The sequence below is a fragment of the Scyliorhinus torazame genome, chromosome 8, assembly GCF_047496885.1.
Source record: "Scyliorhinus torazame isolate Kashiwa2021f chromosome 8, sScyTor2.1, whole genome shotgun sequence".
Taxonomy (NCBI): Eukaryota; Metazoa; Chordata; class Chondrichthyes; order Carcharhiniformes; family Scyliorhinidae; genus Scyliorhinus; species Scyliorhinus torazame.
The window spans coordinates 53,809,785-53,826,892 of NC_092714.1; the positions used below are offsets into that span (position 1 = coordinate 53,809,785).

General features: G+C 43.7%; 1 protein-coding gene across 5 annotated transcripts in view; it reads right to left on the reverse strand.

Annotated features, from left to right (window-relative positions):
* cblb (Cbl proto-oncogene B, E3 ubiquitin protein ligase) overlaps positions 1–17,108 on the reverse strand; it is a 306,490-nt gene that overhangs the window by 114,841 nt on the left and 174,541 nt on the right. For all 5 annotated transcript variants that reach the window (XM_072513618.1, XM_072513613.1, XM_072513617.1 and 2 more), the window contains exons 5-8: positions 7,415–7,552; positions 7,183–7,270; positions 6,116–6,247; positions 3,900–4,097 (exon numbers count right to left, since the gene is read on the reverse strand). In XM_072513618.1, coding sequence (XP_072369719.1) covers positions 3,900–4,097; positions 6,116–6,247; positions 7,183–7,270; positions 7,415–7,552 — 556 coding nt within the window. The remainder of the gene's footprint in view (positions 1–3,899; positions 4,098–6,115; positions 6,248–7,182; positions 7,271–7,414; positions 7,553–17,108) is intronic.

Here is a 17,108-nt window from a genome sequence, read left to right on the forward strand (position 1 = left end):
GCTCCCGTGTGACCACCGCCTTCAGTGCTTCCCAGACCACCGCTGCTGAAATTTCCCGTGTCGTTGACCTGCAGGTAGTTCGGAATACATTTCCTCAGCCTCGCACACCTCTTCGTCAACCAAAAGTCCCACATTTAACCTCCAGTGTGGGCGCTGGTTACTGTCTTACTAACCTGGAGGTCAACCCAGTGCGGAGCATGGTCTGAGATTGTAATCGCCGAGTACCCCATGTCCACCACCCCTGCCAATAAGGCCCTATTCAAAATAAAGAAATCAATCCGGGAGTACACTTTATGCACGTTTGAGTAGAAGGAGAACTCCTCCACCCTCGGCTGCCCAAATCTCCATGGATCTACCCCCCCCCCCACACCCCCCCCCCCCCCCCCCCCCCCCCCCCACCCCCACCCCCCCCCACCCCCAATCTGCTCCATGAACCCTTTTAGTTCCTTTGCCATTGCTGGCATCCTGCCCGTTTTCGAGCTTGACCGGTCCAAGCCAGGGTCAGTAACTGTGTTGAAGTCCCCTCCCATGACCAACCTGTGCGAGTCCAGGTCCGGTATCTTCCACAGCATCCTTTTTATAAACTCCACATCATCCCAATTTGGCACGTACACATTTATTACTACCACCTGCACCCCCTCAAGTTTCCCACTGACCATAATGTACCGACCTCCCATATCTGAGACTATTCAACACGCCTCAAACACCACCCGCTTATTGATCAGGATCGCGACCCCTCTTGTCTTTGAGTCTAGTCCTGAGTGAAAGGCTGGATCAGACCTGACTGACCCAACCTTTCCTCAATCTAATCTGGTCAGTTACTCGAAGGTACGTCTCCTGCAACATCCGCCTTCAGTCCCCCAAGATGCGCGAACACACGTGCCCTCTTGACCTGCCCATTTAACCCTTGAACATTCCAGGTGATCAGCCTAGTTGGGGGGCTCATTGCCTGCCTGCCCCCCCCCCCCCTTCGCCCATCAGCCACCCCCTTTTTTGGGCCCATCTCCAGCCCATGCTCTGCGCCTCCACCGGCCCTCCCACAGGCAGCCTCCGCCCCCAACCTCCTCTCTGTCCCTTAGCCCAAGTCCCTCCCTCGTCAGCAGAACATTTACTCCTCCTCCCCCCCCCCCCCCCCCCCAAATAACAACACTCTGTAACCCAAACCCTTTAATAAACCAAACATATGCACCCCCCCCCCACCGCGCATCTGTGAGCTAGCCCGCTCATTCCTGGCGCCGGATAGTCTCCCCACCCTCCCCCCGCTCATGCAAACATACTCCAACATCAGACAATCGCCACACAATTGTCCGACAGAAAAACACCAAATTCTAAACAAGCACACCTCCATCCCCCAACAGTGCAAATGAAAACCTTAACTCACTCAGCTCTACCGCTGGTCCCAAATCAATGCAAAAGGCATTACAAACAGCTTCCACAAAACAAAAAACTTTTTTAAAAAAAAAGAACAGAAAAAAAAACATGTACTTTGCAGCGAAGTTCAAAAGTTCTCAGTCCACCACCAGTCCTTTCCTTTTCACGAAGCCCAGCTCGTCCTCAGGCGACTCAAAATAAAATTGCTGTTCCTCGTGCGTGTCCCAAAGACGGGCCGGATACAACAGTCAGAACTTCACTTTTTTCTAAAAACGATCGACCTAATCTGGTTGAAGCCTGCTCTTCTCCTGCCCACCTCCACACTCAGGTCTTGGTAAACCCGCATGATACTGTTGTCCCACTTACAGCTCCGTGTCTGCTTGGCCCACTGTAGAATTCACTCCTTATCCAAGTACCTGTGGATCTCACCACCATTGCCCTCAGAGGGGGGGTCTCCCATTCGCAGCATCCTCGTGAGCGCTCTGTGAGCCCTGCCCACCTCCCAAGGGTCAGGGGAATGCCCCATCCCCCAGCAGCTTCTCAAACATATCTGCAATGTGTGACCCAGCGTCCGCTCCTTCGGACCCCTCCGGGAGCCCAACGATTCTCAAGGTCTGCCGGCCGGATGTATTCTCTAGGTACTCCACCTTCTCCAGGAGCTTCTTCTGCTGGTCTCTCAGCATCCACACCTCCAACTCCACCACAGTTTGATGTTCCTCCTGCTCAACCAGCGCCTTCTCTACCTTCTGGATCGCCCTATTGTGGGTGTCCAATCTAAGCTCCAGCCGCTCAATTGACTCTTTTATCGGGTCCAAGCAGTCCCGTTTCTGCTTAACAAAGTCTTCTTGAATAACTTGCATCAGCTGCTCAGTTGACCGCTGGGTCGACAAACCAGAATCTGGTCCTCCGCCATGCTGTCTCCTGCTGCAGCTTCAGCCCAAGCCTTCTCTGTCTTTCTGTTTCTGCCTTTATGAGCACTTCTAGTCCTTCTCTCCATGCACCGATGTGGGAATTCAATATACAATTCAAGTCCGGTAGAAAATTGGGAAAAAAGGTCCAAAAGTCCGACCCGAGCGGGAGCCACCAAATGTGCGACTTACTCCTTCATAGCCGCCACCGGAAGTTCCAATGAATTCATTCTTGATGGCAAATCTAATTCCATGCATCCTGGCTGACCCTCTAGTTTTCCTCCCCTGAAGAAGGAATAACCACCACTACATTCCCTCAGCTGCCCGTTGCCTGTTCTTCGGGTCTCTCGCATTGCGGCAACGTCAATGTTGAAGTGCCCGAGTTCACAGGCAACAAGGGCAGTTCTCTGTTGCTTTGCTCATTATCCATGGGGGTGAGTACATTCCAGTTTCCGAAATTGAATTTAACTTTGATTTTCTGACCGCAGATAGATGAGCCTGCTGGATGCAGTCTTCCATCCAGGTTGGAGATGGAACAAACTATATTTAGGGCACCTTTCCTAGCCCTTTTCCCATGCAGTGTAAGGAGAGTGGATCCTGAAGAGGGTTGCTAACTCATGATGGAAGCTGCCAAAACCCTCTCCTGTTCCTATTCGAAGAGTGGGATGACTGAATCAAATCAGGATTCGAAAAGCTCACATGATAATCATGTAGAGCAATCAGATGGTCATAATATGCCTTATTCAGTTAGCTCAATGGGTTAATACATCTCTATTTTCTTTTAACTGCAATTGATTGCAAATTTGTACAAATCTAATTAAACAGACTTCAAAATTGGTACAACCTTGAGAGAATGGCATTTTTCTTTTTATTGAGGCTCATCTTATGGAGCTTTGCAATCTAAAGCTCTCTCGCTATGATTCCAGGAAGTAGATTGTTCTCAAGATCCAATTATAAGCGATATTAATAATTTTCAGGGGTTTGGTGGGAGGATGGGATTGTTGTTATTGATATGGGGATTGACATTGCATTCGTTATTGATTATTGTTTATGGTTGATGGGTGTAAATTTGGGAGAAAATGTGAAAAAGGTGAATAAAAATATTTTATAAAAATAATTAATAATTTTGAAAGTTCAATGGATTTCATAAGACCATCTGATTGCTCTACATGATTATCATGTATTAATTTCTAATGGTACAGGCCCAGTAGTACCATATTAGACACAGGATTTTCATCAGATAGATATGGGGGAGGATTTTCAAATTTTATTTTATCAATTGTGCACCACAGAGTCCAGCAGACTATATCTGAGCAAGTTAAGAGTTTCACACAGCAAATTCAAAAAGCATCTTATTGAAAACACTACTACTTTTGTCAACCAATAAATGTGCCAAAATTGAACGAATGTTAAATTATAGCAGTGTGTTATTACACAATTGGTTGCTTACAGCTGAGCCACTACTGCCTATGTCTGAGGACCACTTTTCAATGCAAGTCCATCACTGAAGTTATATGTTAGCATTAGCACATTTTGCAATCACATGTCCAATGTGTTAATGCATCAAACGCAACCACAACTCAGAAAATCTGATTCAGATGTGTACTGTTTTCAACCCACCTTTCTAAAAGAAGCTAGCTTGTTCATAACGAGTGAGTCATCACGGTCATCATCATCATCCAGGTCCAACATTGGCATATTGAAACTGTCAAGGCAAAATTTGGCTCCATCATCTCTCGGATCAAAAGGATCAACAATAATTGGTTCGGTACCTTTGATCTCACACCGGCAAAATGGACATCCTTGTCCATCAGATTCCTATATAGAAAATAAATCATCTATTATATGAAAGCAACGATAGGTCTGTGCTTTTAGGTAATAGCAGGATGGAAGACGACTTTCTGTATATAATTAAAACCTCATTCACAATATAGATTAATGCAAACCCCAAGAGGTGCGATGCATCTGTCTATTTAACTTCATTTTTCATTGGAGGTTGCATGGTCTGAGGCTTATTAATCGCAAGAAATATACTACAGTGCATGGAAGTTTTGCTCAATATTTTTCATTAAATCTGGATATTAAATCGAGTAAAGCACATTTTAAAAGGAACTATGAAAAATGTATATTAACAATGAATACAGTTAGTATTGCAACCTGAATTAAACAAATCCAGAAGCAACTTCAACAAGATTACTGAAGTGTGGAATTCTAGACATTCCAGCTTCCCAACATTAATTTTACCTCGATTAGTCAAATTATGAATAATTTAAAACAATGAGTTAAGAGTGCAGTTAAAACAATGTTAAACCATTCTGCAACGGCCCAAAGGTTATCTTAGAAGTCTTTACAACTGGCATTGTCAAAGGTAAGAATGGGATGACCATGGCACATAACTACAAACTGTATTCCGCAATATAAATTCAAAGGTCAACAAAATTTTCACTTGATCGTGAGTATATTTGAAGCAGGAAATGGCGCCACTGTCAGTCACTCAAGGAATTTGATTTTCAAATTGACAAAAAAAAAAACAGAACTTTTACTGCATATAATAATTTCCAACAAGTCTGCAACCACCTCTTTCTGACAAGGAGGGACTCGACTCCATATCATTAAGCATTGGCTAGGAACAAGAATTTTAATTAATCAACTCATTACGATGGAGCAAGAACTAACAAAAACCACAGGCCTAGAAATTTACAGGGAGAATGTGGAGCAGCATACAAATGCAGTAAACCTGTCAAGACCAGAGGTGCAGAGGTCCTGTCAAAGTTAACACATGACATTATAAATTTTGCTCAGCAGCCAGGCAAATTGCAGGCTAGTCAGCGCTGAATGGTAAAACCAGTGGCTGGAGGATACATCTGCAGTCTTTAAGATACCTCGCAACCGGGGTGGAGGGCAAGAGACAAATTGGTTGGTTGGGGTGTGACGTGCACAAGAACTGGTAATAATAAGAGAAGAAAAGCAGGAGATGAGGTTTGCAGGGGGGACATGCAGAGGTATGATCAACATGTAGGGCTTGTGTGCAAGGGGGGTGGGTGGAGAAGGGTCACAATCAGCAGAGGGGGTCCAAAGACGTCATCAAGGGGCCAGGGGAGTACTCCAGGTCCTCCTGGCTCACAAAAAATGGTGTGAAAAGCGTGCTCCTCCTTGAGAATTTAATGCTGGATTTTTCAATAACTCAACTGTTGGCAATAAATCAGCAACATGTGTTTATCTGCCTACTTACAAGCTTCCACGATAAAAGTGCAATCAGAAAATGCGGGTAAATGTTTTATATGGAATAATGCCATTCCATTCTAGTGAATTGTTCCCAAAATCTTAAGCAAATTTGGAAAGTTCAAATACTTTATGTTTATTTTAAAATAACTTCAATGCTACTGGATGTTTTAAAAACTAGAATATGGATATGAATCTATTACTCTGAGGCATTACATTTCCCAACTTAAGTGAAAACATAATATTTTAGGAAGACAGAACTTCCTGTAGGTTATGACAGCTTGTGCTTTCAATTTTCTGTGCATGTAACATTTGATTTTAAATCCATCACAGATTTTCTTTTGACTGCTGAGGTATTCCCTAACTGCGGGAGAATTTCTCCAGCTCATCCAAACGCAAGGTATTTTACCATTACATTTTTCAGTTTATTCAAGTGTTTTTTGGGGGGGGGGGGGCACGAGAGAGAGAGAGCGGTGATGGCATTTGGCCTTTCCCACCTATCTCCCAAATATGGAACTCAGAAGCTATTGCCCAGCCTTACCTCTCCTTGACTGATACAAAATGAAATGAAGTGTGCAGAAAATCTATGTGAAGTCCATACTCTGCTCACGTACCTGCCACGCTGTCAGACAAGAGGTGCACATTAAGTGACCACACGGCTCTATTTTCACGTCCTTATCATTCTCAGCACAGATCTTACACAACTGAAATGTGGAGCCCATCTCACAATACAGCTCATATTGTTCCTAGATGGAAGAGAAATTTACTCTTTAACACACTTGCAACATTAGTCAGTTAGCAATATCATCAACATACATTTTCAGAAAAGAAAGCCATAAAGGCAAACTGTTCCCAAAGGCAAAGTCCTCGGCTCTGGCTAATCTGTAAACAAGTCAATCAAAGGATAGACCAAGACTGCCCTGGTATGGCATACGTTCCTGTCCCCACCTCCACCTGTATAAAAGCTTCCCTTGAAATCCTTCAAGGGTTAAGAGCAAGTCCTTGAAATCTGATGAGGCGCCTTTGTTAGTGTTAAGCAAATTACGATATTAGTGTTCGGATGCTTGAAAAACATACAGTAAGAAATGACATGGCACCTGACTCAGGGTGCAAATCTGGTAGTGGACTCGGGACATGCCTTCAAAATGAAACTGGTCACTACCCTAATTTACTGCAGGCAACAGCCTCAACTTGCCATTGAGCAAGACATTAAGATCAGCCAGACTGGATGCCGGCTGAGTCGTAAAGAAATGACAAAGGGAGGCAAGCAGTGGCTGGCTACAACTTACCAATTCAATGTACAGCTCTGGCCCTTCCAGTTCCACAATAACACAAGTAAAAACCCTAAAACTTACCTTTCTGATGGCACTCTCCAGCATTCTCCTTAAGGGTCACTGGTATACTGCCAGGCGCCTAAGAAAACTGAACACCTATCTGCAACACATGCAATTGTTACTTGAAAGCAGGCTTAAGGCTGGCTATCATTAAATGCGGTGGCCCAATACATGCCCTGTATTATGCTGCCTATGCAGCAGCTTTTACTGATATGACGAGCAGCACACTTCTGGCGCAGAATGAACATGTGCAGGTTGTCTCCTACATTGGAGCTGTAAAACGGACACAGCAAAATCCAGTTTCTAGGCCACAAAGACTCAAATTACATCTGGAGATTACATCTTACCTGTGTGACCTTTATGTGATCGTGAGGTGTTGGTTCACATAATCCAGTTAGATCTGGATTGTAACTCCGTCCATCCGGGTATAAATAACTAAATAAAATTATAAATTATTTACATAGTTACAGCAATCAAATCACAGTTTTGACACTGAAACAGATTTTGGCATTATTACTTCAGTGTTATTTTACCGCTGATCAGAAATTAAAATAAAGAATTTAATTAATAGATACATACAATCCTTCTCGGCATCCATCTATAAGGGCTTGGAAGAGGGGTTTGTTGTGTGGAATTGTCTGCAAGATGTTTCCATCATTTGTGACATAACCAATGGCCCACTGGCCAAGCCGAGTGCAGCTGAGTCTAAAGATGTAGCTGGGGCACAAACAGAAAATAAAATAACGTACGATGGAAAATTCCTCTCCCTGGTCATCGTCATTGAATCATTTTCAGAAACTTCCAGATGACAATTAAACTAAGGAATCAAACATTCCAGTTACTCAGACTGCACAAATGAGTTCTTTTTAAAAAAACATTGATATCTTATAGCTTACAAAAGAGTGAATTTTATCATCATTTTGAAAGGTGAAGGCTAAAACAGGAATAATCACTTAAGTGAGTCATCAAAATGCCAATCACAGCCATTAAAAACATTGAACGAACCATAGCAGATAAATTCCCTCGATCTTACCATTGTCATTTCCAGCAACAATATGAATTTGACTGCTAGACAAGCAGTTATTTACATTTCATTTTAACACAAGAGCAGTGCTCAAGCTTTTCAAAATTAGGTGACCAGAAAATGTAGCTGCCAGACAATTTCAATTATGTACATTTTGTAGGATAATTTGGCAGCATTTTTGCCATGTGAAGCAAACAAATAAAATTTCAGTAAAAGCTTTATTAATTAATCAAGGAAATATGATGGGTGACCCTTGGGAGGAATAGTGTAAAACTATATCCAAATCATGGAACTATCCAATCTTAAAAGAACTGCACAGTCACTTGAAGGTTGCAAAACTGAGTTGATGAAAAGGTAGAGGCTCCACCTTTTGCTTTTTTGATACTGTCATACTTTCCAGAATATTACATCTAATTAACTCTGTACAACACAAGGCTAGATTTTACAATGACCATTAAAATCACCACATCTATGTCTATAATGCAGAAACATAGAAATGTAAAAAACAATAAAAAGGATAATATAAGACTTCAGGAAGACTAGGACAGACTAATAAAACAGGCTGACACATGGCGGATGAAATTTATTGCAGGGAAATGTTCAGTCACACATTTTGGGAGGAAAAATTAGGGCAGGTAATGTAAACTAATAATAATCACATTGTCATAAGTAGGCTTCACTGAAGTTACTTTGAAAAGCCCCTAGTCACCACATTCCGGCGCCTGTTCGGGGAGGCCGGTACGGGAATTGAACCTGTGCTGCTGGCATTGTTCTGCATTGCAAGCCAGCTATTTAGCCCACTGTGCTAAACCAGCCCCCAAGTGGTACAATTGTAAGGGACTAATTACATCATGCAGTCCTCTAATTATTTTACCAATCACCTTAAATCAAAATCCTTCATTACAACAATGAGCATGTTGCAAAGTCCTGGGGTCATAAAAAGTGCTTTCGAAAATGCAAGTCTTTATTTTTTTTAATCATTCTATGATAATCTTGTTTGAATTCACACAAATTAAGTAATTTTAATAAAACATCACTGAATATTTCTGTATAATTTCCATTTGAGTAATTTGAGCATTTGAATTAAGCAACCGTACAAGTCTTTCAGAAACATGGTTGGCAGCACAAGGCGGCTAAGGGCTGAACACAATTATAAAACAATTTGCAAAAATACACACAAAGGTGCAGAAGTTTCTATCTTGATGAAGAATATTACAATAGCTACAGAAAGACTGGCTATTACAATGGTTCAGATTGAGATGGATAGAAATAATGATGAGGATAGTAAATTGTTAACTGACAACTGCTACAGGCCACAAGCATAAAGTGAGCAGACAGGCAAGCAGATATTTGAGCTGATAAAGGGCTAATGAACATTGTAATCTATTGATAATAGGGGATTACAATATCCCAATGGTCGAATGGGACATACAAAAGGAAAATGGAGAATAAAAAACAATTCACTCCAAATTAATGTTGGTAACATTGTGTGTCTATGGTTATTATTGAAATACAAATTAGAGTCTGTATGTGATTTAAAAGAACTGAAAAGTTGCAAATCTGCTTCTAGAAGTTCTGACTGGAGTGCTTTATGACACGACTTCCACCAGTAATTAAGGTGACACGAAAAATTATTTAAGAGGGACACATGGCTGAACTGAGCTTCAATCTGACTGCTCATAAATGTTGAAATAGAAACAGAATGTTACAAATACTCTGAAGGTCGTGCAACATCTGCAAAGAATAAACAATTAACGATTCAAATCTGAAACGTTAACTCCATTATTCTCTGCATGGATGCTGTCTAACTGATGGAGCATTTCTAGCATTTTCTATTTTTATTTCAGATCCCCAATATTTGCACTATTTTGTTTCTGTTCATTTATGTTGCCTGGTTAGCTGATTGAGAGCAGCATTGCCAGTGACTCAGCAGCCAGTTTCTTAAACTTGTGGGTTCCCCAGCTATCAACACCATTCCTGAAGATGAAGCATCCAACTTCCATAAACCCAACAAAATGAGTGTTAGTATACCGCTAAATGCACTTAGACAGCTCGTATGATTGCATTAAAACACGCTGATTCATGGAATCAAGACTCATTAACTATTTATAAAAAATGAAGTATTCACAAATACAATCAATCCTATTTATTGCCTTGTGCTTCCACTCTCCCTCAGATTGAACCTTCTACTTATTAATTTCGGAAAATAATAGCTGGTGGCCATTTTAGGGATATATTATTAGGTATGTAGGCCATGAGATGCACAAGGTCAGTGGTCCAGATCTATGAATTAAGAATAAGAACGCAATATATAATATAAATAAAGGTTATATAATCTAAACAAAAGCATCAAATCAATCTGTAATTGTGTGGTCACTGCACACCCATAAACAATATTTTTTAAATCAAAAACCTTTCAATCTACAAATCAAACAGCCAATTGGGAAGTTTGTTAATGATTGCACCATGTTCAGCTGCACTTGCAACTCCTCAAATACTTAAGCAGTCCACGACAATATGCAGCGTAACCTGGACAACATTCAGACTCGAGTTGATAGGTATTGTTACATATATGCCACAGAAGTGTGAGGTAATGCTCATCGCCAACAAGAGAGAATCCAACCATCTGCCCTTGATTTTCAATGGCATTACCACCATGGAATCCCCCACTGTCATCATCCTGGAATAACATTGACCAGAAACTGAACTGGACCAGCCATATAAATACTGTGGCTACGTGAACAGATCAGAGGCTAGGAATTCTGCGGCGAGTACCCCAACCTCCTGACATCCCAAAGCCTGTCCACGATCTACAAGGCAAGAGTGTGATGGAACACTCCATTTGCCTCGATGAGTACAGCTCCAACAGTACTCAAGACACCACCAGACCTGTTGCTTCACAGCTCCAGGGTTCCAGATTCAATCCCCGGCTTGGGTCACTGTCTGCGTGGAGTCTGCATGTTCTCCCTGTGTCTTCGTGGGTTTCCTCCGGGTGCTCTGGTTTCCTGCCACAAATCCCAAAAGGTAATTTGGACATTCTGAATTCTCCCTAGGTGCTTTTCACAGTAACTTCATTGCGGTGTTAATTTAAGCCGACTGGTGACAATACAGATTACTAAAAAAGGTCAAAGCAGCCCACCTGATTGACACACCATCCACAACCTTCAACATTCACGCCCTCCACCATCAACACATAGTGGCAACAGTGTTTACCATCTTCACGATGCACTTCAGCAGACTTCCGGTGGCGTAATGGATAGGAAAGATGTGCATGAGGTGGCTCCCGTTCAACTACTGTACCGTTTGCCTCTTTTTCTTAGTATCCAAAGGTATTTTCTTTTGAAAGTCCACATAGTTAATGGAATAAGGATCCTGTACTTTTCTGATTTTTAAAAATATATTTACAGTACCCAATTCATTTTTTCCAATTAAGGGGCAATTTAGCGTGGCCAATCCACCTGACCTGCACATCTTTGTGTTGTGGGGACGAGCCCCACGCAACCATGGAAAGAATGCATCAAAATCCATCAAAGATGCCAAAAGACAGTACCGGACCAAGCTCGAGTCCTAGGCTAGCCACACAGACCCCCGCCATTTATGGCAATGTCTGCAAGACATAACGGGCTACAAACTGAAGGCATGTAAAATCGCCGGCTCCAATGCACCCCTCCCTGATGAGATCAACGCATTCTATGCACGCTTTGAGCAAGAGGTCAGCGAGAGCGAGCCCTCCAGCCCAGAAACCTCGGATGGACTTGTATCAGAGATCACCATAGCCGACGTCAGAGCAGCCTTCTCGAAGGTCAACCCACGGAAAGCCACTGGCCTGGATGGGGTACCCAGACGAGCACTCGGGTTTTGCGTGGATCAGCTGGCAGCGGTATTCGCAGACATCTTCAGCCTCTCTTTACAACAATCTGAGGTCCCTATCTGCTTCAAGAAGACGACCATCATCCCTGTACCAAAGAAAAGCCAAGCAGTGTGCCTTAATGACTATCGTCCAGTGGTCCTGACATCCATCATTATGAAGTGCTTCAAAAGGTTAGTCATGGCACGAATCAACTCCAGTCTCCCGGATTGCCTTGATCCATTACAGATCACCTACCGCTGCAACAGGTCCTGCACTCTACCCTGGAACACCTAGATAACAAAGACACCTATGTCAGACTCCTATTTATCGACTACAGCTCAGCCTTCAACACCATCATTCCTACGAAACTCATCTCCAAACTCCGTGGCCTTGTCATCGGCTCCTCCCTTTGCGACTGGATCTTGAACTTTCTAACCCACAGGCCACAATCAGTAAAGATAGGCAACAACACCTCCACAATCATCCTCAACACCGGTGCCCCAAATGGCTGTGTCCTCAGCCCCTACTATACTCCTTATACACCTATGACTGTGTGGCCAAATTCCCCTCCAACTTGATTTTCAAATTTGCTGATGACACCACCGTAGTGGGTCGGATTTCAAATAATGACGAGACAGTACAGGAATACGATAGAGAATCTGGTGAACTGGTGCGACAACAATAATCTCTCCCTCAATGTCAACAAAACGAAGGAGATTGTCATCGACGTCAGGAAGCGTAGTGGAGAACATGACCCTGTCTACATCAATGGGAACGAAGTAGAAAGGGTCGAGAGCTTCAAGTTTTTAGGTGTACAGATCACCAACAACCTGTCCTGGCCCCCCATGCCGACACTATAGTTAAGAAAGCCCACCAACAACTCTACTTTCTTAGAAGACTAAGGAATTTGGCATGTCGGCTACGACTCTCCCCAACTTCTACGGATGCACCATAGAAAGCATTCTTTCTGGTTGTATCACAGCTTGGTATGGAGCCTGCTCTGCCCAAGACCGCAGGAAACTATAAAAGGTCGTGAATGTAGCCCAGTCCATCACGCAAACCAGCCTCCCATCCACTGACTCCATCTATAATTCCCGCTGCCTCGGAAAAGCAGCCAGCATAATTAAGGACCCTACACACCCCGGACATACTCTCTTCCACCTTCTTCCTTCAGGAAAAAGATACCCAAGTTTGAGGTCACGTACTAATCGATTCAAGAACAGCTTACCTCTCCTGCCATCAGACTTTTGAATGGACCTACCTCTTAAGTTGATCTTTTCTCTACACCTTGCTATAACTGTAACATTATATTCTGTAGTCTCTCCTTCCTTCCCTATGTACGGTACGCATTGTTTGTACAGCATGCAAGAAACAATACTTTTTACTGTATACTAATACATGTGACAATAATAAATCAAATCAAATTCAATGTGCAAACTCCACATGGACAGTGACCCAGAGACGGGATCGAACCTGGGATGATGCTAACCATTACGCCACCTTGCTGTCCTACAAGTACCCTGTATGATTAAAATGCCTAGAAAAGCCAGGGGAAGAAGGTGGACAGTAGAAGTTAGTCGGCAGAGTCGAAGGCCTCTCGGAGATCGTCGGCAGGCATAATGGCGGAGTCGGCCACTCAGACTCCAGCCACTCCACTAACGGCAGAAGTGCTTTCTCGTACCTCGGCTAAGAAATTTGATAAATACTGGAGGATTTTGTTGGAGGGCCTCCGGAAATCAATGGAAGAGGCAATGGTCCCCATCTGAGCAGCTGTGGAGAAAACCAATGAAACCGTGAAAGCCCACGGAGCCACGATAAAAGAAATGGAGTGACGAGATTGCTTCACTTGCATCGGAGCAGTCTTCGGTGGCTGAAGTGAACAAGTTGTTCAAGGCCAAGGTGGATGATCTAGAAAATTCGGTCCAGGAATCAAAACATTTGAATTGTGCGGCTGCTGGAGGGGATGGAAGGTCCAACGCCCATGGAGTACTTCACAGATATGTTTGGGAAGATGGTGCGTGAGGGCGGACTCACATCCCCTCCCGATCGTACTGTAAACTCCAGCAGGGGCCCATGTCCGAGGATCCATGTGTGGGGGTCATAGTAAAGTTCCATAGCTTCAAGGAGAAAGAGCCGGTTCTGAGATGGGCAAAGGAACATCGGGACTGCAAATGGGAAGGCCACACCATCAGGTTCGACTGAGACGTGGAAGCGGAGCTGGCAAAGTAGAGCACCGTGTTCAATAGAGCCAAGGCCGCCCTATATAAAAGTGGAGTCTGATTCAATGCGGTTTACCCGGTTCGACACAGCGTAACTTTCGATGCAGCGGGAGAGGTGGACTCCTTTGCTAAAAAAAACAAGTTGGGCATGGTATAATTTAGTTTTGGGAAGGGCACAGTGATTTGTTGCATTGTTATGGTTTCATGTTTGTTCTTGTATTTTCTTGATCTTGTTGGGGTTGGATTTTTATAGTTCTTGCTTTGGGGTTTAGTTCAAGGTGAGATTTGGTTTTATGATAATAAAGAGCTCCCTTTCAGAGAGCAGGATTTATGGGCATTTGTATTTTGTTGTTTGTAACCATTTTTCTTAACTCTGGTTGGGAGCCTCCCTGCTAACTTAAGAGTTAGGTAACGGGAGCAGTTTTGAAGAGTTGGCTCCAGCTCGTTAGAGTTCTTGCTTTGTTTAGGTTTGTTAGAAGTAGATTTTAGTTATTTGTGTTTGCTTTGGTCACCTTGAACAGTAGGGGTGTAAGGCCCACTGAAAAGGTCGAGAATATTTTCTCAATTTCAGAGCTTAAACTCCAATGTGCTGTTTTTGCAAGAGCCCCATTTGCAGGTCAAGGACCAGACAAGGTTGCGGAAGGATGGGTAGGGAGGCCTTTCATTTAGGTGTCGATGGTAGGGCCAGGGATGCGGCAACATTAATTAATAAAAGAGTTCAGTTTTCTGCCTCTAAGATTTTGGCCAACCCCAACGGCAGACAGGTCTGTGGCTCTCTGGTGGGCATGGCGGTTACGGTTAATATCTACACCCCTAATTTGGACATTGTGAATTTTATTAATAATCTGTTGGCTTCCCTCCCCGATTTTGATTTGCATCATCTCATTTTGGGTGGAGACCTAAATGGAGTCCAGGACACTAGACTGGATCGTTCCAAGCCCAGAGCTCTAGCTCCATCCGGGGTGGCCAGAGCTTTGTTGTCTTTCATGGTGCAGATGGCAGGTGGGATGGAGCCAGGTGATAATTCTTTTCCTTTTTCTTGCCTGTTCATCAGGTTTATTCGCTGGTCGATTTCTTTCATGGTAGATAGATCTCTCCACTCTTCATTGGTGGCGGTTTGAGTACTCAGCGATTGTGATTTCAGACCATGCTCTGCACCTTGTTGCTTTGGGGCTAGAATTAGGTCCCTCCCAACATCCGCCATGGAGGTTAGACGCAACATTACGAGCGGATAAGAAATTTTGTGAAGGCTTGTCCACTGCCATTGAGGGCTTTATAAAATGTAATAAAACTAAGTAAATTCCACCTTCCATGCTGTGGGAGCTCTTAAGGTGATCCTCAGGGGGGGAAATGATCTATAAAGCGTATGTGGTGATGACAGAGGGTGGAGCAGCAGAGGCTGGTGGACTCCACTCTTGAGATGGACCACCAGTACTCTCTTGACCATACCACAGAGTTGTTGGCAAGTGGGAAAAAGCTGCAAACACAATTCGAGCTATTGTCAATAGGCAGAACGGTAGGCGAGCTGCAATGCTCAAAGGGCACGTTTTACGAACATGGGAGATGGCCATCGCCTTTTGGTTCACCAGTTAAAGCAGCACAGGAAATAATACAATAAGCAATTCAAGCGGTAGCCTGGTTTCCACCACTTCTCAGGTTAATGCAGCTTTTAATCATTCTATTGTGATCTTTAAAGATCGGAGCATCCGGCGGAGGGATCAGCCATGACTGATTTTTGGACAGCCTATCCATCCCAACTGTGGAGGTGGATAGGAGCAATGAGTTGGAATCCCCGTTAAACCCAGATGAAATTTAAAATGTATTGGTTTGACACAGACTGGTAAAGCCCTGGTCCGGATGGCTTTCCGATTGAATTTCTCAAAACAGCTGGTACCTTTAATTCTGGACATGTTTGATGACTCCTTATCCCGGGGTTCGTTGCCCTCTACCCTCACACAGGCCCCCAGAAGGACAAGACGCAAAAGAATGTGGGTGGTACCGACATCTCTCACTCTTGAATGCGGATGTTAAGTTGTTTGCCAAGATGTTGGCACTTTAGCTGGAGCCCTGCCTCCCAGAGGTAATCTCGGAGGATCAGACAGGCTTCGTTAAGGGTCGACAATTGACGGCCAATATACATCACCTGCTAAATATTGTCCTTTTCCACTCCTCGGTGGTGCCTGAACCGGAGATGATCATTTCTCTGGATGGAGAGAAAACATTTGATAAGAGTGGAGTGGGAGTATCTGTTTGAGATTCTTGGGAGGTTCGGCTTTGGCCTCAAATTTATTTCCTGGATTCCACTACTGTACAATGCCCACATTGCTGGTGTTCATACAAATGTCCTGAGCTCCGGTTAGTTTCAGGGGCACAAGTGTGTTTGCTTTGGCAATAAAACTGCTCACTATAGCACCGAGGTCCTCTATTAACCGGAGTGGGATAAATTGGGGACGAGTGCAGTATTGGGTGTCCCTTTATGCAGCTGACCTAGTTCTCTATATTGTGGACCCAATACCTTCCGTGGACAAGATAATAAAGCCGCTTAGTATTTCTGGCTCCTTCTCAGTTTCTCGGTCAACCAGAGAGCCCAACTGCGGACGTTACCTTTTCGCCTTGCTAAGACTAGCTTTTGCTATTTGGGGTCCAGGTGGCCCACAATTGGGCCTTGTTTCAGAAATTAAATTGCACTAATCTAATTGACAGTATGAAAACAGACTTTCAGATGCAGGATAACCTTCCCTATCCTTGGCGGGTAGACTATAGAATTCCTACAGTGCAGAAGGAGGACATTTGGCCCATCGTGTCTGCACCAATGCTGCACCCTACCCAAGCCGACTTCCCCACCCTATGCCCGTAACCTACCGTAACAGGTAGGGTTCAGACTATTAAAATGAACGTGTAACCTAGATTTTTATTTTTATTTCAATGTCTCCCCATTTTTCTCCCCAAATCGTTTTTTATTAAAAGTCAACAAATTATAGTACTCCTTTATCTGGGTGGGTAGGACTCCCAGAATCCGTGGGGCTCTGTTCCAAAGAGACAGACAATCTGGGGGCTTGGCCTTACCCAATTTATTGTTTTACTTTTGGGCAGGCAATATTCAGAAAACGTTGTTGTGGTTTAGCGATCCAGTTCCATATGTAGACAAATGGAAGCAAGTTCCTGCACTGCTTCTAGCCT